Source organism: Amorphotheca resinae, assembly GCF_003019875.1.
Source record: "Amorphotheca resinae ATCC 22711 unplaced genomic scaffold M430scaffold_14, whole genome shotgun sequence".
NCBI classification, from domain to species: Eukaryota; Fungi; Ascomycota; class Leotiomycetes; order Helotiales; family Amorphothecaceae; genus Amorphotheca; species Amorphotheca resinae.
Genome location: NW_020194484.1, coordinates 318,059 through 338,100, shown reverse-complemented (window position 1 = coordinate 338,100; position 20,042 = coordinate 318,059). Strand labels below are relative to the sequence as shown.

General features: G+C 50.4%; 6 protein-coding genes across 6 annotated transcripts; 3 read left to right on the top strand and 3 right to left on the bottom strand.

The window, feature by feature from the left end:
• Window positions 1-1,493: 1,493 nt before the first annotated feature.
• M430DRAFT_45831 (hypothetical protein) lies at window positions 1,494-3,416 on the top strand. The gene is made up of 3 exons (XM_024867795.1): window positions 1,494-1,892; window positions 2,057-2,675; window positions 2,727-3,416. The coding sequence occupies exons 1-3, from the start codon at window positions 1,857-1,859 to the stop codon at window positions 3,389-3,391; spliced, it is 1,320 nt and encodes a 439-aa protein (XP_024716657.1). The 5' UTR covers window positions 1,494-1,856; the 3' UTR covers window positions 3,392-3,416.
• A 671-nt stretch (window positions 3,417-4,087) lies between these two features.
• Window positions 4,088-6,728, bottom strand: M430DRAFT_62032 (hypothetical protein). The gene is made up of 2 exons (XM_024868961.1): window positions 5,846-6,728; window positions 4,088-5,798 (listed from the first exon to the last, which is right to left on the bottom strand). The coding sequence occupies exons 1-2, from the start codon at window positions 6,428-6,430 to the stop codon at window positions 4,305-4,307; spliced, it is 2,079 nt and encodes a 692-aa protein (XP_024716656.1). The 5' UTR covers window positions 6,431-6,728; the 3' UTR covers window positions 4,088-4,304.
• A 597-nt stretch (window positions 6,729-7,325) lies between these two features.
• M430DRAFT_110699 (hypothetical protein) lies at window positions 7,326-9,296 on the bottom strand (the record flags this gene model as incomplete). Its single annotated transcript, XM_024861379.1, has 3 exons — window positions 7,326-8,214; window positions 8,281-8,592; window positions 8,644-9,296. 3 exons carry the CDS (start codon window positions 9,294-9,296, stop codon window positions 7,326-7,328), a joined length of 1,854 nt encoding a protein of 617 aa, XP_024716655.1.
• Window positions 9,297-10,472: 1,176 nt separating this feature from the next.
• On the top strand, window positions 10,473-12,431 carry M430DRAFT_110529 (hypothetical protein; the record flags this gene model as incomplete). The annotated part of the gene is made up of 2 exons (XM_024861367.1): window positions 10,473-10,531; window positions 10,586-12,431. The coding sequence occupies 2 exons, from the start codon at window positions 10,473-10,475 to the stop codon at window positions 12,429-12,431; spliced, it is 1,905 nt and encodes a 634-aa protein (XP_024716654.1).
• Window positions 12,432-13,153: 722 nt separating this feature from the next.
• Window positions 13,154-13,803, top strand: M430DRAFT_23150 (hypothetical protein; the record flags this gene model as incomplete). Its single annotated transcript, XM_024864846.1, has 3 exons — window positions 13,154-13,330; window positions 13,530-13,645; window positions 13,701-13,803. The coding sequence occupies 3 exons, from the start codon at window positions 13,154-13,156 to the stop codon at window positions 13,801-13,803; spliced, it is 396 nt and encodes a 131-aa protein (XP_024716653.1).
• Window positions 13,804-14,794: 991 nt separating this feature from the next.
• Window positions 14,795-16,412, bottom strand: M430DRAFT_54286 (hypothetical protein; the record flags this gene model as incomplete). Its single annotated transcript, XM_024868455.1, has 3 exons — window positions 14,795-14,812; window positions 14,850-16,053; window positions 16,108-16,412. The coding sequence occupies 3 exons, from the start codon at window positions 16,410-16,412 to the stop codon at window positions 14,795-14,797; spliced, it is 1,527 nt and encodes a 508-aa protein (XP_024716652.1).
• Window positions 16,413-20,042: the final 3,630 nt, after the last annotated feature.

Here is a 20,042-nt window from a genome sequence, read left to right as displayed (position 1 = left end):
TACACCTACATATCTGTACCACCCCCTACAGTGATAAACATCCCTTCCCATCTTCATCCTCATCCCTACCTGATAACACGCAACATACAGCAGCGACGCGCGGCCGTCCTGTTACCCGGTAGAACGCCACGCCACGCCATGAATTATCGGCCTCACGACGATGCGGGAGATTATTGTCGTGAGGCTGGTGGTTTGCATGTATTTTTGGTAATTGGGATGATGATTGTGAGACGGATGGGAAAAGGTATATGGGAAAAGGTATAGTACTATAGAGGGCGGATAAGAGATGGATGAGACAGGTCACGTCATGGTCGCGACGTCAAAGAGCGAGCGGGTTAACTTAGGTTGGGAGTTGTGAAGAGGGGTGTGAAGGGTTGTGAAGCGGATAAAGGAGGGGATAAGGGGATGGAGTGAGAGGGTACCTGCATATGAAAAGGGGAGAATAATTGTGGGAATTTATGGTACTTGAAAGGTACTGGACATTTATATGAGCTGGATCAGAAAGGATGACCACTTTCCACACAACGTCGATCACGATGATACTGAAGATCGCGAGTATCAATGTAGTGGCTACCCCCTAGCGCCGCAGCTCCCGTACTGTGCGGCGCGTACCGGGTACCACGCGTCATGTACATTATCTTGGCCAAGGCACTAGACTATGACCAGAAAGTAGTAAAGTGGCTCTAAGGCGTCAAAACCTGGCAGCAAGGGGCCCACGAATCAGGGATCCCTCAGGTTTGAACCTCGGCGCGTGAAACGGCGGGACGGACGAATCGTGCTCAGCTGGGCCGTGGACGACTCAGGGGCTCGGCTGTTTCTGTTGTCTATCTCTCTTCACATTCTTTCTGCGGTCTGTGGCTGGAGCGGGAGGCTGACGGGGTGGGGCTTCAGATCAAATCAGATGCGGGAGACAGGGACGGGGGAGATTGGGATAGGCTGTTGGTCTGCATAAAGACTGGATATCGATATGCATATATGCATATATATGCATAAATGCTCCATGGATATGATAATGCACGCACCTCCACCGCCCAAGCCTGTGATCGGCTGCCAATCTAGCAATGCCCTAAGGATTAGCCCTACCGCTGGTGTGTTTCAACTTTCAACTTTCAATTGGGAGTCCCATCTGCTATTTCTCTCTACCCACCTAAGGTACCTTACCGTACAAGACCTTCCTTCTCCTTTTCAGACCAGAATAATAATTGATATATCGTCATCCTCCGTCCTGATGCCCGAGACCCGACGCGTCACGCGGGACACGCAGACGCGGCGGCAGTCCTAGTGCCCGCGGGTGGACGAATGGGCCTATGGCAGACGGGTTACAGGGCACCAGAGCGGCCCCCTCAGCAGAAATCCCCCCCCCGCTGCCCTGGCGCCCGGGATTCTGGAGACTGGCGGCCTCACATGTGTAGTGGGGCCTGAGGCATCCATTCCTCCCCCTCGATTACCTTATTACCCCAGTTCTTCGCTCCGTCGCATATGATGCATGGGTCCCCGAGTGTGATTCCTTTTCTGCTCCCCAACCTCTGAATCCCGAACATCCTCTGCTTCAGCTCCCCTTCTCCCTTCTCCCTTCTTGACTGCCCTTCGCTTCCCCTTCCCTTCCCTTCCTTTGCTTGTTTGCTTTCAGTCGTTTCCCCTGTCCATCGTTTGATTTGTCCTCGGCTCTATATACATACTTTTGATATCTACACGCTATTGCAATTGCATCGTGAGCATCATCATCCATCCTCGTCACTCGCTTCTGCCGCCCCGACCGGTCTGATCAAAGAGTCTCTCGTCGCGACTTTCTCGACCACTACTGTCCTAGGCGGCGCATGTGTTCCCCCTGCGAATAAAGTGGTGAAGGCGGAATAATGAGCGTTCGCCATGAGAATGTCAAATGGGTTGATGTGAGTGAGCTTCCCGTCCCCCGCGTGCCCTCACTTGCAGTTGCAATCGCAATCGCAATCGCAATCGCAATCCCAACTCTCTCCCAATTCCCCCATTCTAATCTCACTCACATCTCCATTTCCAACTCCAATTCCCATACTTCTCCCTACTAATCATCCCACAGGGCCTCCGTGGCCTCGCGTCCCTCCTCGTCGTCTCTACCCATATAGCCCGTGCCTTCGATGAGGACCTCTTCAGACCCACCACCGCCCCGGATCTCCCCCCGCGGGTCATGCAATACCCCTTCCTCCGTGTGCTCGTCCAGGGCCGCATCGGCGTGTCCATCTTCTCCCTCGTCACCGGCTACGTCTGCGCCCTGAAACCCATCCGCCAATGTCGCGCCGGAAAGCCCGATGAGGCCTTCGTCTCCATATCCAAGAGCGCCTTCAGGCGGATTCCCCGACTCGTGCTGCCCACGTCCATCGCCACCACCATCATCTGGTTCATCTGCCAGTTTGGCGTCTTCGAGGTTGCCAACCGCGCCGAGGGCTGGTGGCTCAACTACACCTCCCCCAACATCACCCCCATGATTGGCGAGGCGATCAAGTCGCTGATCTACCACCTCATCACCACGTGGACCCGCTCATGGAACATATACGACCCTAACCAATGGACGCTGCTCCCGCTGCTGAAGGGGGCCTTCCTCATCTATGTCATGCTCTTCGCGACGGCGTACGTCAAGGCGAGGTATCGCATGATGGTCGAGTTGGCCATGTTTGTCTATTACTACATCAGTAACGACTGTAAGTTCCCCATGCCTGCCCGCGATTGGCGCCCTTCCTAACCCTCCGCAGCCGCCTTTGGAATGCAATTCTTCTTCGGCGCTTTCCTCTGCGACCTCTCGCAGCATCCGGGCCACGTCGCCTGGCTCGCGAGCCGCAAGTGGCCCGGCCGCGTCCTCTCGCCGCTCCTCATCATCTTCGGCCTCTACCTGGCCTCCTACCCCGAGCTCAACCCCGACTTCATGCCCTGGTCCAACTACATGCTCCAGACCTCCTTCCTTATCTTCCCCAAGGAGGCCGAGATCCCACGCTTCTACACCGGCATCGGCCTGCTCTTCATCGCGCTGGGCATCCACTTCTCGACCTTCGTCAAGAACGTCCTCTCCAGCCAGCACCTCCTCTGGTTCGGCAAGAACTCCTTCGCCGTCTACCTCCTCCACGGCACGCTCCTCCGCACGCTCCTCGTCTGGATGTACTTCGGCATCCACACGCCCCCGGACATCATCAACGAGCAAGGCCAGCCCGCGCCCGGCCCACCCCTGAAACTCTGCGGCCGCGCGCGCTTCTGGTTCTGGCTCCCCATCTGGCTCGTCATCCTATACAGCATCGCGAATCTCTGGACCAAACACGTCGATCCCTGGTGTGCGCGCCTCACGCAGAAGATCGAGAAGTACGTGTTTGACGATGGGAAGGACGAGGTTGAGAAGAATAACCTTTTGAGTCCGTTGCCAAGATAAAGATCAAAATCCCCCCCCCCCCCCCGGCCTTTCTTTAGGTATCTTATGATGTTTTGTTTTATTTGTTGGGACGAATTTCATCAAGCTATACATACGTATATGAATAGATAGATAAGGTGCGGTATACACATACCTTGCAAATCTACATCACATCACATTACATTACATTATATTAGCCAAGACATGGAAGTGTGGCATGCAGAAAGAAAAAGAAGAAGCAGAAGTGGGAATGATGATGAGTGAGCAGTGAGAAAGAAAGAAATATCGGATGGGCAGGCAGCCTCGGATCTGGATTTGAACTTGATTTGATTTGGGATTGAATTGGGACTGGATTGGATTGAATTGGATAGGGAGGGAGTGCTGATATCTATATATCTATATATATATGTTATGTATATAGGATAGTAGAGTGAAGTGAGTAAGGCATGTATATAATCACATCAAATCAAACCACTCAATCCCTCAAATACTTTCTTCTTTTTAATCTTTTATTTCTTCTTATTGGTTTGATTTTCTATATACCCTATCTTTTGTATGGAATTTCTTGGATAGGATAGGATAGGATAGGATAGGACGGAATTCTGGGATGGGTTATGGCTCTCTCTGTATTACTCATGCCATACCATGTCCATGACTATGTCCATGTCCATGTGTCCATTCCAATTCATGTATGCCTACGACTGACTCCCCGACCATACCGCCATGCCAGGCCATGCCCATGCTATCAGGAGGACAGGACAGGACATATAACCATCCATCCATCCATCCAGTCCCTACGACGAAATCCAAAACAAAAGCTTCTTTCTTTCCTTCTTCTCTCCTTCACACACACACACACATCCACATCCACTCCTCATCCACCCACGCACCCACGCACCCAGCACTCGAAACTCGTCCACAATCCCAAACAAAACTAGCCTGCTCTCTCCAGCGCCTCCAACTCCGCCTGCACCGCCGCCTTGGTCGCAATCTTCTTCAGCTGCGTATCCTCGAGCTTCTCGCCGCCCGCGTGGCGCATCTCCAGATCCTCGATGGCGCGGATCTTCTTCTGCAGGCCGCGGAGCTTCTTGGCGTTGGGGCTGCCGCCGCCGGGGGACGTGACCGAGAGCTCGGGGGGCTCTTGGAGCCGCGCCGGCGTGGCGCTGACGGGGGCGGCGGGGACGGGGATCGTGTTGGGGTTGGGGTTGCCGTTCTGCGTCGGGGGCCGGCGTTGCGTGTTGCTGCGGGGCCGTGATGGGTTGCGCAGGTCTTGCTGGCCTTTGGATTTCGAGCGGCTGCGTTGGTCGCGGCGCTCGGGGCTGCGGTTGTCGTTACCTGCGGCTGCGGCTGCGGCTGCGTCGGGGGCCAGGCCGGCGGCCTTAGCTTCTGCTTCTTTGGCTTTCTTTGCTTCGCGCTTCTTCTTGTTCTTCAGGGCCGCTTTGGAGAGGTTCTCCTCGGCTTCCGCACCGGGTGGGTTGGCAGGCGCGGCTCCTGGTGGGAGGTTGTTGACGGGCTCGGCTCCTGGGACGTGTCGTCTGCCGAATCCGTTGGTGTTGACCAGGGACGTTCCATTGCTGACGATGTGTGCTGCTCCACCTTCATCCTCACGCTTGAAGTGCAGTGGCGTTGAGGTTCCACGAGCCCCTGGAGGTCGGTACGCACCAGCGGGCTTGGAAGGGGTCTTGACGGTTCCCAGATACGCCAGCGCTGATGCGTGGGGAGGCGGAACCGGGTGCAACGGGTCGCCCGGCGGGAAGGAACTTGGAGGCTGAGGCCTCCAAGTAACATGATAGAGCTCCACCATGTCTTGATTGTACATGATGCCACCTCCAACATGCCACAACCTGACTCCGTTGTCGACACGTAGACGAGGGCTGGTTGTCGCGGTCAAGATGTACTTGCTGTCCGGACTCCACTCGCAAACACTGGGATTCCCACCCTCGATAGTACATATCTTCTTGTAGTCCTTCTCGAGATCGTAAACATCCATCTGGCCCGCTAAGTTTCCAAAACCGGCAACCAAGACGAAACGTCCAGTCGGGGAGAAGATGATAGTATTCCGAGGGCCGAGTGGGAAGCTGTGCGTCGCCACTGCCCTCTGGTTGAAGATTGTCGTCTTTGCTGGCATGTATCCGTAGACCACTCCAAACTCCTTCGAGTTGGGTGACCAAGATACGTCGTGAATCGGACCCTCCTTATCAAGAGTTATCCGGGAATCGAACCCACCATTTGCGCTCAGCACATACAGTGTAGTCTCTCCGTAATAACTCTTGCCGGTCTTGTCGACCTCGGTCTGCGCAAGGACGATCAGGGTTGTCCCCAGTTGGTTCCACTTCAACTGGACCTTGTCACCCTTGAAGAAGGTCTTCTGGGACACCGGGCCGCCAAACTGAGGGACGTTGAAGATCTTAACGGCGGCGGGTTGACCCTGGAGGAGTGTTAGCTGAAGCCTGGGACAGAGGATGATTCCATTACCTTGCGCTCCGGAATAAAAACAGCCACAGACTTGTTGTTGCCAGGGGAGATCGCAAAGTCTGCAACCCCCTCGACGCGCAGCTTGTTCCAGACCGTACCCAGCGCACTACTCTCGTAGAACTGAACCTCGTTGGTCACAACGCGGGCACAGTATTTTTCATCCGAAGTGTATTGCAGGTTCCAGCCGGTCTGGGACTTCTGGACGAATCTTCCCACGACCTGCTTCTCGGTACCGGCTGGCACGTCCTCGACCGTGCGCCAGACCTTGAGGTTTTTGACCGCATCGCCCGCCTCGTCTTTCGACGGCCTCTCCCACGTAATGATGTACGAGCCGCGGGGCGAGAAGCCGACTTCATACACGTTCGGGATGGGCAGGCTGGTGATGACGTGTCCGACCGAGGAGTCGACGACCGTCACGCCGTCGTTGGAAGCCCAGGCAAAGTACCGGCCGCACGGCGAGTAGGCACAGCAGCGCGAGTTGCCTTGCGGTTTCTCAAACCCAGGCAAAGGCACATAGACCGGCGCGGCATCCACGATGCCAATCTCCTTCAGTGTTCTGTATGCAAACTGCGTGGGAAGGGCCATGACTACTGAAAGCCACAGAGGGTTCTTCGAAGCAGAGTGTATTGTAGTCTTCTTGTTCGCGCGAGGCTGCGTCTTGGGGGGGGGATATCAATATCCTTTGTTGTGTTGGCGTCGCAGGGTTGGGGGGGCGGCGTTGTCCCTGCAGATTTATGGAGAAAGCTGCTGGTGGATCACGACGATGGCGATGGCGATGGCGGGCGGTGAGTCAACAAAGTAATTCCTCGAAGGGGGATTCACAGGACGGCTGCCATAGAAGAAGAAGAGGCTTATGGGATTGTCCGACACGGGGGGGAGGGAGATTGACAAGCACCGTGGATTGAGGCGTGTGGAGGAAAACAAGAAGAGGATGATGGGATTTTTTGTGCGGGTGTTGTCCTCTAGCGGGATGCGACAGGCCATCCACGCTAAAGGTGCAGTTGATGCTGGCTGCCGAGACCAGGGACCAACCACCGGGTAACCCAGTAACCCAGCGACGAGCACGGCAATCGCACGAGTGTGTGTATCGTGCCGGGTCATTGCCATATCACAATAGGTTTATCGGGGGCATCGTTTCTCGCGCACACAAGCATGGTACCTTATGTACCCCTACCTTAGGACACGTCCAGGTGAGCAGGCATCATTCGCATTGTTTGCGCTCTGTAGAAGAGGGAGAAGCTATAAATAACGAATCCCGGCTTATTCGGCTCTTGACTGAGGTATCATTCCTTGGATACTGCTACTCTCCTTCCACTCGGTGGCTCCGGCTCAGCCTCTCAGGTGCTGCTCGCGGCTCATCCTATCGGCTGCGTCCCAGGCCCGAGTCCATAAGGCTGGTGGCGTTGAAATATCGGTTGCAATCATGTGCTTTGCAAAGATACCTATCGGTTTCTGTCCTGGCCACTGGGTTTCTATCTTACTAGTTAACTTTTTGCGGCTGTAACTGGCTCGGCCGCTTTGGCTCTGATTCCTCATCTCCATCGGCATATCCTGCTTCATCTGCCATCAACACTCTGCCCCTATCCGTCGCATTCTGCCTTTCTTGCTGCCTCTTGGCTCTCACGGCCCTTTTCTCACTCCTCTCCAGGTCCTCTCTCAATTGTCTAATCAAGGGACTTTTCGTCCGAATCTTCGCACCCCACTTGTAGAAGACGAACGGGATCGGGATCAGTAGTACCTGGACTGCGCCCAGTAAAGTCCCAGCCCACTGCGGCGACAGCTTGGCGTACATAGAAGGTCCGGCTAATGGCAGACTGCCTCCCATGAGTGACCGGACGACACTATTCCCAGCGAGTGCAGAGGCTGAATAGACTCCGTAGCAACCCGCAATATAGTTCGATGCGTATATGAAAACCAAACAGTTGCCTGCGCCAAATGGAATCCCCGCAAGGATCGGCCAGATCCAGTGAATGGTGATGGGGACCGAAGTCCATGAGAACCAAAGTTGTCCAATGGGACAAAGAATGGATGCAATGCAGACAATGGAGACCGAAGCCTCGGGGGGTACGCGCCCCGTGCTCGGATCTTTCTTGTGAGAGTTCACAAGCCTCCGAGCCAGGGGTTCGGTTACAATCGCTAGCATCGTGCCAACCCCTATTCCCATAAATGAGAGTCCAGTGATTCCGGCTGACCAGCCTCGTAGGCCGGTATAGATTAGGGGGTATGCGACGAAGCAGAGATATAAGATTCCGTAAACAATAGCCACATAGGCATCCAAGAACCAGAGAATAGGTTCTGTCCATAGCAAGACGATAGGTCTTTTAAGATTTACCTTCAAGACCTCAATGATTGATACTTTCTGATCGTATCTATCTCATCATCAGTGCCTGGATAGATGATTTCAAGATGAAGTGGAAAGAAATAGGTAAACATACCGGCTCCACCATCTTTCGTCACCAGTCTGTTTCCTCATCCTCGCTGCCTTTTTCCGCAAGATAGTCGGTGCATATGTTTCCTTCATCGAGGCGCACATGAGCCATGCGCAACCGGAGAAGATCATTACCAGCCAATTTGTCCATCTCCAACCCAAATACTCGGCTGCAAACCCCCCAATGAGGGGCCCGGTGACTGGTCCATTCATAGGCCCTATACTCCAAATACTGAAGGCCAACGCGCGATAGTTTTCATGGGTCATATCAGCTACTGTCCCCGGAGAATTCGAGATCATAGCAGCTCCTGCCAATGCACTATCCATACTGTCAGATGTCAGCCATAGAAAGGGGGGGTGGGGCTCTCACCCAAAAAAGCGCACAACCTGAACTTCTGCAAGTCCTGTCGCCAACGAGCAAGGTAGGGTCATCAAACAATAAAAGAGCAGACTTCCAAAATACACTGGCCTCCTCCCCCAGATCTCTGATATTGGCGCCAGGATCAAGCTTCCCACTGCCAAACCGATCATGTATGTGGTCACTCCCAGGGTCGCAATGGTCTCACTCGGCTCATTGAACTCCTTCATCATCCCTGGCATACTGCTTGTGTAGCTGGTACTGTACAAAACAGTTGTCCAAGTCGCGAAGCTGACGAACCCGAGCACCATCCCGCGATACCACAACGGCCAATTATGTGGATCTTCTGGGTCATCGGGTGTGAAATCAACTTCAAACGCGGATGGTCTTGAGATACTAGTTGCAGCTGATGCCCCTGATTTTGTATATGTTAATTCTGGGCGAGCGAGATGCTCTGCATCAGTGAAGAGGTCAGGTGTTAGGGCCTGTTGAAGTGGTGCGAGCGGGTCAGGGTTCATTTCGATCGAATCATTGCCAGAGTGTGACTGTCTCGGGATGTGTTCGTTCTTCTCAGAGTCTGTCGCGGAGGGGCTCGTGGGAGATATTGGGGTGGATGCGTTGCATTCGTAGAATTCATCCTTCTCAGAATCCGTGGAGTCCGCCATCTTGGAACGCGGTCAAAGACTTGAACCAGTTTTTTTCTGGATAGTAACTACCCCACTCCTGCTTGGACTCATACACAGTAACTTCGGCTTCTCAGTTCTCGCCCAAGGTCCTCAACAACATGGAAGGATGCTCCAAATGCTTTCCACAAACAAGTTATGGCCAATATGACAGAAGGAGCGATACGTAGAAGTTCATGAGCAATATCTCGCGCTCCCAAACTTGTGGAGTTAGAAGAGGAGGAGAATATGATGCGCGCACCATGGTGGGTATAGCCGCTATACTATGGCGGTCTAGAAAAAGGACGATAATAATTGAGTAACCTGAAAGAGCAGTCCAAGGATTGGATGTCTAGTCAATTATTAATGGGATGCTGGGACGGGAGCTGCAAGAACGGGCTCTGTTCCGCTTCTGTAGGTGGTGGACCAAGGAATTGTGCGATCAATTTCTGTGGGATCGTCATTTGTTGGAACCCTGATGCCAATTCGATCGACTTCGAACATGGACAAGCTCGAACTTGGGGACATGACGATATAGTTCATAGATAGACAGGTCCCAACCTGTTACCTACCCGTCTCTAGTGTTCCTATTAGCATCACCGTCCGGCGGTACCAAAGAACGAGAACGAGGACTTCGATTCTACATACTTTCGCACCGTATGCTATTCCAGGGGGTTAAGCCACGAATATCATCTTCTGCGGGGCCACGAAGAACGGGGCTGCTGATTAGCGGTGCCCCATGGGCAGAAGTGGGCTGGCAGTGCTAGCATGGAAGTTTACCCTGACGGCCTAGATACTCTTGCCCGCAATCATGACACGGGGACAAAGGCCCTCAAAAGGGAGTTTTGAAATCGGGGTAGCGGGTGCCTGTGTTCAAGAACTCGGTATCACGTCCTATGTCTAGGTACGAAGTACGAAGCAGCTATGTACCTCCCCAGCAACGGGGATGGATTTAGGTATGTGCAGGGTGAAGCGAGGGCGCCATGCGCGGAATCCAGACCACGTGACCAATCATTAGTCGAGGCCGGTTTTGACGACGCGGATCGACGACGCGCGGGAAACAAAATAAAGTTGCCCGACGTTCAAGAGGACAAGAATGATCTCTTTGAGCCAATTATTCTACTCATGCCCCGCCACCAACACCACCTCTAGACTTTGAACAGTGTTCGCGCTCTTACAATGGCAAAGGCCCTTCCCTGCCCGCGCTTCTCGAAAAATCAACAGAATACACAAGCAAGGTAATGCCTAAAGTGGAGCATCATCAGAATCATGCTGATCTCCTTGCGCTCCAGTTACGAGTTCCCCCAGCGCATTCACACTGCCAAAGCATATCCGATACAGTCCCCAAATGGCTCGTCGATTATCATCTACGGGCATGAGAATGGCGTGAAGATTGTTTGGAGAGGCGGCAGGCCATTCAAGACCCCCACTGAATCTTCCACAACCAACAATAAGCCAAACGGCGCCGATCATGCTGTCATACTACTAGACTCGGATGATGAAGGACCAGCTGCTCAAGCTTTTGAGGATAAGCCGGAGTTTGAAGATGAGGAGGAAGAGCTCGACCCATCAAGACCATGCCCCGGAATATTACAAGTTCTGGACCTATACTTTGGAACCGATGTTCTTCATCTCGGCCTGCTACCTACTGCGGTGTTGAGGGCTGACGGTGCGAAATGGCGTGGTCTGGAGGTCTTGAAACAGAAGATTGTGTTTACAGCAGCATGTGCGGACAATTTAGTCCGACTTGTTACCCTACCCCTTACGCCACCATCACCAGCGAGTAAGGCCCGCTCAGACTTTCAGTACCACTTCACACAAGCCCATGCAGGGAATGGGAGCTGGGGAGAGACAGTTAGACTACTGGGCGGACACCAGAAGCCATCGGATGGAGTTTCGATGACATTAGATTTTGCTGGGGCCGCTAGGCAAGACCAAGGAAAGCCGGATTCGAAGTCATCTACGCCATCAGGGGTGCACATAATAATCGCCTCACATTCACGCGAAATAACGGGCTTGTTGCTCCTATATCGGGTACCCATATCTTCGGCGAGCCCTCACTTTGAGCCATTCCAGACCGCATACCTTCCTTCTCCAGCAAAGTCCATCACGTTCAGTCCGTCGCTCTCAGAACAGCGTTCGAGTCAGCTTCTTGTGGCAGAGTCTACCGGAGTATGCCGAATCTATGATTTTAAATTGTTAGTTAAAAGTTCGGCACTTGAAGAGAATAATGCCACCGAACAAGGGACGTGGCTATATTCTCTCTATCCCGGATTTCAAAGCAACAAAAACGATGCATCAAGCTCTCAACGTCTAGGGGCGCATGCGGGCTTCGGTAGAAAGACTATTGTTGACGCAAAATGGGTATCAGGAGGAAAAGCTATCGTTGTACTGCTCAACGACGGAGAATGGGCGATCTGGGATATTGAGGGGGTTGGACCAGGCACACCACAAGGCTTGCTAGGCCGTCAGGGTATCAAAGGGGGATCGTTATCAGAATTCAGTCTGACAGGCTTTATCGAGGGCGCCGCTAAAACGCGAGGTTCAGGACCACCTCAAATGACAGGGTCGAGATTTGTGCCCATGACACCAGGAACACGCAAGTCCATCGAGCCATTTGGCGGAAAGGTACCAAGTGGACCGGTCCGCGGCCAGATTTCCGTTCTGGAGGTCCCTCCGAGCTCGCCCACCAACCCCTCTGATGACTCCATCGTTTTCTGGCTCGGGGAATCCTTTACCGTCATCCCCAGCCTCGCCAAATACTGGGCAGCCAACGCTCGGAAAGGTGCTAGTGGAGGAAACCTGTTCAACGGCGCACCAGGAGGTCGCGCCATCAAGCTCGAGAGCATCGACCTCCAAGGCGAGCGCTGCACGGGCATCGACCAGATCGTGAAGGGCAATCCATCGACCGGCCTCCCTTCAGATATTTTGATACTGGGCGAACACCGCTTCACGGTCTTGACCGCTGGGCAAGCGCAAGCGCGAGCTCCATTCCAACCCACGGCACGGACAGCGCTAGTAGAGAAGAGCACCAATGCCGGAGACTTGGATGTCGTAGGAATCGACCAGGCATTGGCGCGAATGGAAAACGGGAGCGTGAACGGCTTCGCGATGAAGAGGAAAGATATCCCGCGGTGATCTTTCCTTTTGTTGTTAAGTACTAGTCAGATACCCCACGTGCAAATGAACGGAGTCGTTATTTCTACTGCCCCGGTGATACTTTTCCTCCCTTTCTCCTCCCCCCTCCCCCTTTCCTCTATACATCCTCTCTGCACTCAGAATGTGCAAGTAGGCAACATTCGCAAGGCTAGGTGGAGTACAAGGCGAGAACCATCCTTGAAACTCTGTATTCCATGCGAGATAACAAACTCCAGGTCTGCGGACCAGAGACGACAGCTGGTACCTGCGTCCACTGAAGCTGCGGCTCAGACGCGTGGAGGCTGTCGGGGCAGATATCTATTACCACCGGCCGTCGGGCATCCCAGCTTGGGTCGCCTGTGGCTGCGTGGCTTATAACCACTGCTACATTTGTGAAAAGTGCTCCTTGCTAGATAGGTATGGAATAGCAAGGGGAAGAAACAGCATGTTTGAATAGTAGGCCGACTCAGCCGTTTTAATATGATAACTTACCTTACCATTCTGATCATTCGTTCCCACAATGTCGCACCGTTGCATCTAAGCCCTACCGTCACACATTGATACGGCCGGAGGGGATTCAGAGAACGGCACTTGCAACACCACTGCAAATCCAACACCAGATCAACACATACGACTCGTCCACGTCTGCTTTGACCCCTTTTCCCCTTCCAATCAAGTGAGCCAGCAATCCAGCAGGGTAGACACCTTCGCATTGCCACAATATGTCCGACGACAATACCCAGCAGACACTGCCCGAGCCCGACACCGCGGACTCCGTCGCCGCAGATGTGGACATGCCAGAGTTGCGGCTGCCGCACCACCATCTCTTCGACCAGATGATTTCCTGGGGGACCGACAGCGTGCCCTCGCCGCCCTCGGTAAATAGCGAGAATGACAATGTGAGTCCCTGGCGCGCCGGCCAAGTCGGGCCTCCCCTGGACCAACGCCCAGCACTACAAAGGGCTGGACAGAAGAGATCTGCTTTGAAAACGTCGTCGAGAAGCGCTTCTACTGGCGGACTAACTCGTGGCCGAAAGGGAAGCACTTCAAGAATGTTGCCGTGTGTATTGGCAGGAGGACTTGCTGAACGGCTTGCAGGCTATCAGTTTGAAGGTTATGGGCATCATGGGTTGGTCGGCCGAGGGGACGCAGGTCTTTTTGGCGGGTGTAAGGCAGGATGTTAAGGATACTAACATCCATGCCTACCTCCCGATGTACGTCTTACCTCCCTAGCACTCCAACCCCGCTTATCTATACTAACGAGTGCAGAAATGTCGTCTATGGCAGAAAACTCGGCGGTCCTCGACTCCTCTTAATCCTCTACAAACGAGCCTTGCTCATTAAATATTTCTGTTCAAGAGGAGGTTCGTAGAATAGCGAAGTAGAGAGAACTCGATGCGTAACGACATCGCCTTAAACGATACAACGCTACACGACAATCCTCAATCTTAATCTCAAACTAGAATTTCAGAAAGAGATAATTGATTCTGTCGAACGCTGTACTTCTTGGGAATGGATTTAAAAAACGGGAATTAAAATATTCTTGACTTTATTCCCGGAACGTCTTTTCCCTATCTCAATTTTTATAGTTCATCTTCCCTCCTGCCTATATAGACAGTATCATAGCTGAGCTCACCACAGTCCAAATCTCTACTCTTCCCTTCCCTTCCCTTCCCTTCATTATCCTCTCATCCCGCACCCGCCCCACGTCCCTCTCAAAACACAAAACAAACTCATCTTCACACATACATGCACATCACCTCCTAACTCAAATTGGAACTTAGATTTCGAGATTAAGAATTAGAGACGCGAGTGAGTGAGTAAGCAGGTGAGCCGCGAGCGGGTATATATATAGCAAGAAGTGTCAAGACTCAACTGAAAAGTGAAGAAGATAAGAGGAGGGGGCTAGGTATATATACAGGCAAAAGGTGGCAAACACCTTAGGTAAACAACAACGGATGTACGGGTAATAGGACTCTATTCCCGCCGCTCGAAAAATACGGGGTCCCTTATTAAGCCCGTTCTATATCCGACAAGTATAAAGTTTTAGTTGGTTGGTTAGTTTAGGGTGCAAGTAGGTAAGCAAGCAGATACTTTGATTTATGCTTAAATAGACTTCATACCTTACGTACTGCTTAGATAGATGGCGGTGGGGAGTGGGTATGGTGGGTAGGAGGTGTGTATAGCCATGCATGCGCTATTATTTATGGAGACGACCAGGCTGGTAAGGTAAGGTTTGCGGAGACGGGACGGGCCTTGGCATCCTTGGCTAGTAGGCTGCTGCACCCCGGATCTGCGCACCCACCTTAAATCCTAATACCTACCAGGCATCTTAAAATAACTCTTCCATCAAATATTCATCTTCATAAGATCGATGCAATCTATGAGCTTCTAAAGATATACCAAGCGAACCTACACCATCGCTTCGTCAATCCATTTCCACAGCCTCTTATCCGCCACGAATCCCTTACTCAACCCCATCACCATTGTAAGTTTCCTCGCTATCGCTTCATTCCCCGGGTCCGAATAGCGGAAGTACTCCTCTTCATCTCTTTTAATTTTACTTGCTGGACGGTCATCCTCTGCAAGCGTGCTGGCAAGTTTTATAAACTCCTCTTGCTTCTGTACGCATTTGAAAAGCTCCGGGATATTGACATCATCCTCTGGTTTATATACAGATGCATATAGCTCTGTGAAGTAATGATAGTCTTGGCGACCATCGAGAGTCACTAGTCGCGTAAAAAGCCATGCTCTCCGGGTAGATTCCCAGAATGCAGGGTCTAGCTTGATATCATTTCCCTGAAAGAAGTGATGGGTGAAACTGGCCCTGAAAGTAGGAACTAGCGTGTTGTCAACTTTATCTCTTGGGTGAGGTAGGCTTGGAGTCGTAAGGAGTGTTGATATAGGAACTGTGGAGGAGAATGCCCAGTCTATAATACAAGTGATATTGAAATCATCATCAACAAAGATATTGCTCGTACTAAGGTCCGGATGGCCGAGGGGGTTCCCATTCAAGTCGCCCAGGGTCGTAAATGATCGTTGACTAATCGAAGGTATCATTTTTTGCAAGAAATGTCCAGCGGTACAGTAGTCTAACCTGTTCTTGCTGCTATCGATTTTTGACCCCACAGTAACAAAGTCATTCCATCGACAAACTGCAGATCGATGTTTGAGAAATGTTTCGAATTCTTCGAGTCCTGGGATTGGAGCAAAGAAAATGTGTTGCTCTAGCGGAAGCTCTTTGACGTGAAGAAGAAATGCTGAAAGCAATGCTTCATAGTACTCGTGGTCGTGTTGAAATGGGCCTCGTGGGACGTCATCATCTAGTGAATCTCGCTCGTGCCAAATCAGTGCGGGAGAGAGGCACTTCCTCACAACATATTGTCCATTTTCCTCAAACAGTGACCCTATCTTTTGAAACCGTAGTTTCAACAATTGTGAAATTATATCACCTAGTTGCCACATTATCTTCTCTTTGTTCGCTCTTTTGAGACAGGGACGTGGTTTGCGAGACGTGATCATTCCCTCTGGACAAGCGTCCCAGGCAAAATCGCTCAGTGGGAAACCAGGAGCCTTGCCCATTAGAATAAAAGGAATCCCAATTGTATTAGATCCACTACTGCTGTTTCAATAATTAGCATGGGTCTAGTATACACGGTACACCTAATGACCGTACCTGTAATCGAATACATCTGGGACGGGAATTGAGCTGTTCAGCTTGATATATTTCATAGTTGCAACTTCGCTTTCAAGCAACTCTGCTATGGTCTGCGGAGAAATATCGTGGCTCTCTCGAGGAGAACGAAAGACCCATTCCACGCCGTCTTCAAATGAAAGGAAAATTGCCCAATTTAGGCTTCCGCTTTTTGGCTGCTGGGATAGATCGCAAGAGCATGGTGTATTCCGGAGTTTTCCTGCGAGACTAAGAAGGGCAGATAGATCGAACTTGGCATAAAGAAAGATCTCTGTTTTCGTTGACATTGCGTTTGCTGAATTTGAATGGCAGAGGCATGTGAAGTCGCTGCTCAAGTGGAGATAGGACTTGATTCAGGGCTCGAGCCTCGTTGAGTCGTGCTGTAATCACCAAGTGATTAGATAGCAGATCACGAAGCGAAAACAGAGGATTGTAGGAAAGATGCCCTGATATGTTGTAACTTCCGAGTACATAGTCTCCAATTGGAATTGATGGAGGTTGTTCGTAGCGAGAGGATCACGGTGTTCGGACATTTGGTTCTCGTTTCCAATGCAGGTTTCCGCGCGCGGTTCCAGGAACTTCCAGCTCGCATCTGCACACGGCTTTCCCTGCAACTTCCATCATGATGATGATAATTGATGCTGGTTTTACAGGCTGATCTAAGGCCTCTCGATCTTAAAGTTTGCGGGCAGGCTGTCGCTTTTTCTTTGCTTCTCTTAACATTTGATCTAAATATTCACATACAAGCCCCTGAATCCCTCCATCGATCCGATAATTCTCCTAACTATTCTAACACGAAACAGAACGCAGTACTTTTGGTTCGTATTGTCACGATCCCTAACACAAAATGGTACATTAAATAAATACATCGTCGTTCAACCAGGTATTTACGACTACGATTGAAATCCTCTATTTCCTATCCGCACTACTCGACCCTCGCGTTCAGATCGTGGAATGGGAGGAGGGGCCGAGAAGCCGTCGCTAGATAAAATCGCACGTTTTGATTTCGAGATCCGCCGCGTTAAAGATATGAAACTCATGCATATAGGAAGCTGAAGGATGCCGAACTCAAACATCCGAAAATCTCTAGCCCCGGCTTATGCTTTCCTTGGGCATCTAGCTGAGAGTGGACGGGTTAGAACTTATGGGTATGCTGATTGAGTAGCTAGAAGAAGGCAGGAGGGCGGGCATTGAGGAGGAAATTTCGGCGTGCGAGGATGTGCTGAGGCGGATACATACATGTTCTTGAAATTGTTCGTGGGGATCCTAAACAGATATAACTTTGTGGTGGACGAGCAGAATGGAATCGTGCGTCTTATTGACTTTGAGAATGCAAGGGATTACTCGGATGTGGAGTCGAAGGAGGAAATAGAATCGTTGAAGGATTAGTTTATTGAAGATACAGGAAGAGGTAGTGTAGAGCATTTTTCGGAATGAAAAAATCGTTCTTATTCTTAATCAATAGAACATCACTCACTGCCTTTGATATTCACAACTAGTGAACCTCACATAGAGGGTTTGCTTGCTATAACAGTGGTGAAGATTTGGGCAATCTTACTCCGTTCAGAGTTTACAAAGGGAGATAATTATCTGTAAGGCTATGCTATGCCTAACACTCACAATCTGCCTGCTGCCCAGAAATTCTCGGAAGAAGGCAAGTACTAGCAGAAGAGATACCCTCTTTTCAGATCAGATCAAGAAGGTCAGGTCTCATGGCCAGTAATCATTCATACTTATCTATGTATGTACCTTGCTGAACCCGCCCCCAACAGATAAGAACTCCCCTTAAAAAAAACTACAAAGGAAAGGCAAGGAAATAATCGTATCAAAAGAAGAACTATAAAGATAAGGTAGGTATATAAAGATGATCTAACGTCGATATCAACATCGACATCTTGAATAACAAATATGCTTAGGAAAAACTAAACTCACTGATCTCAAGATCTCACATCAATACACTTTCTCTTTCTCTCACACACTAAATGAAGAAGAAGAAATTCAAAGAGAAGGGAGGGGCAGGCACAGCATGTTTTCAAAACCCAAATCGTGGTGGCTCTTGGCAAAACCCAGAATTTAGAACAACTACCTTACCTAGACCCCCAAAACCCAAGATGCAAAGCATACATACATTCAATCCCCACGCCCGATAAAAAGGCAAACAAGCAACCGAAAAAAACAAAAACAAAAATACAAAAATAAAAAAAAAGTAAGAAGATAGGCCCGACTGACTCCCGAGGTAATACCTAATCCACCTACAGAGTGCCATGATTTAGCTTTTCCCAGCAGGGCGGGTTTGTACTCTATACTTCCTTCTCCACTCTGTTTATGCGGGGATTTAAGTACCTAGTACGTCTTCTCCTCTCCTCTCCTCCCTTTCCTTTCCCTTTTCCTTCCTTAGGTAAGAAACAACTATATATCGTAATTCCAGCTAAGGTACATAATCAATAAATACGCTCCTATTATTGGATACTATCGTACATAAAGTTCTGGGTCCGCGAAATTTTAAAGAAAAATTTAAAATTTTATTTTATTTTAGGTAGCTAGGTGAGTGGATGGGTGGGTATTGGGGGTATTGGGGGTATTGGGGCAAGAGGGAGGGGGTGGTATTAGAAAAGAAAGAAAGAAATAGGTTGGACGCTAAATATGATGAGTAAACAATGAGTAAAGTAAGAAGAAAGAAGCGAAAGAGGCTAGAATGTGTGATGTGGATGATGTGGGGTGTGGATTGTTGAAACTTGTATTGTTGCTTGGGTGATTGTTGGATTGTGGGAAAGGAGGGGAGAGATGGAGAATGGAGTATATAGGTAGGTATAAGATGTGGAATGGAAAGATGAACCTCTACCTTACCTAGGTACCTAAGCATCTTCATCATATTCACATCTGCACATACATACAGAGGCACCTCCCTCAAAAAGCCCCAGTCAAACCTAAGGCATCAAACCCCATATCCCAAATCCCACCTCCTCACCATCAATCATCTCTCTCACCAAAAACAACCAGAATCCAGTCTAAATAATTCAAAGTGCGAAAACCTCAGTACTTGCAATAATACGTACCTTTACCCCTACCTAGTTGACGGGAATACGGCAACGTAGGAGGTGCGCTAGTCAGGGGACATGGGGGATAGATGCGGACGCCTTATGGCGGATTGATGATGATCCCTGATTTTTGGATTTTTGGTGGACGCGAGTGACGCCACGGATGGACTAGGGGTACGATTAAGATATGAAGAGTATTATTGACAGAATATGATTATTTGATGCCGCACGTAATAAAGACCGTGTACTTTTTAGGGAAAGGTTAAAACGTTCGATTGACAGACTGATTTGATGCCGCATTATTGAACACCGTGCGCTTTTGGGGGAGGGATTTATTTTATCTTTATGAAAAGGGGAAAGAGCCATGATTAACTATTGGTGATTTATTGATTATCCACTACGACCAACCAACCGCCCAACCGCCGGCTGCTAACTACATGGTATCCTAAGAAGAATTAACAAGAAGAAAAAGAGAAGCCTGAAAGCACTAAATTGCAGATGAAAGATAACGAAGATATGAAGATCCCACACTCCAGTCCGTCTATGCCGGTTAAAAACACGCGTTCTATGCCTGACGATGCGAAACCGATGATTCCCCCTAGTTGTGATATGTTGAAAATGTGTGTGATGTGGTGATGTAAATTTATGCCAATTTTTGGTGCAAATGCCTGCTTGCCTGCTCTTCTCTCCCCTTGTTAAGAAAATGATAAGAATAAAAATGATATGATAAGGATTGATAATTTGTGATGATGGATGTGTTGAAGAAACCGCAAGTGAGAGTGATTTTGAATGAAGTTGTGAAGTCTTGTCATGACTGTCGTCAAAAGCCCCCTCTCTAGAATTCACGCGTGATGAAGACTCAGGCGTGCTGGCGTGGCT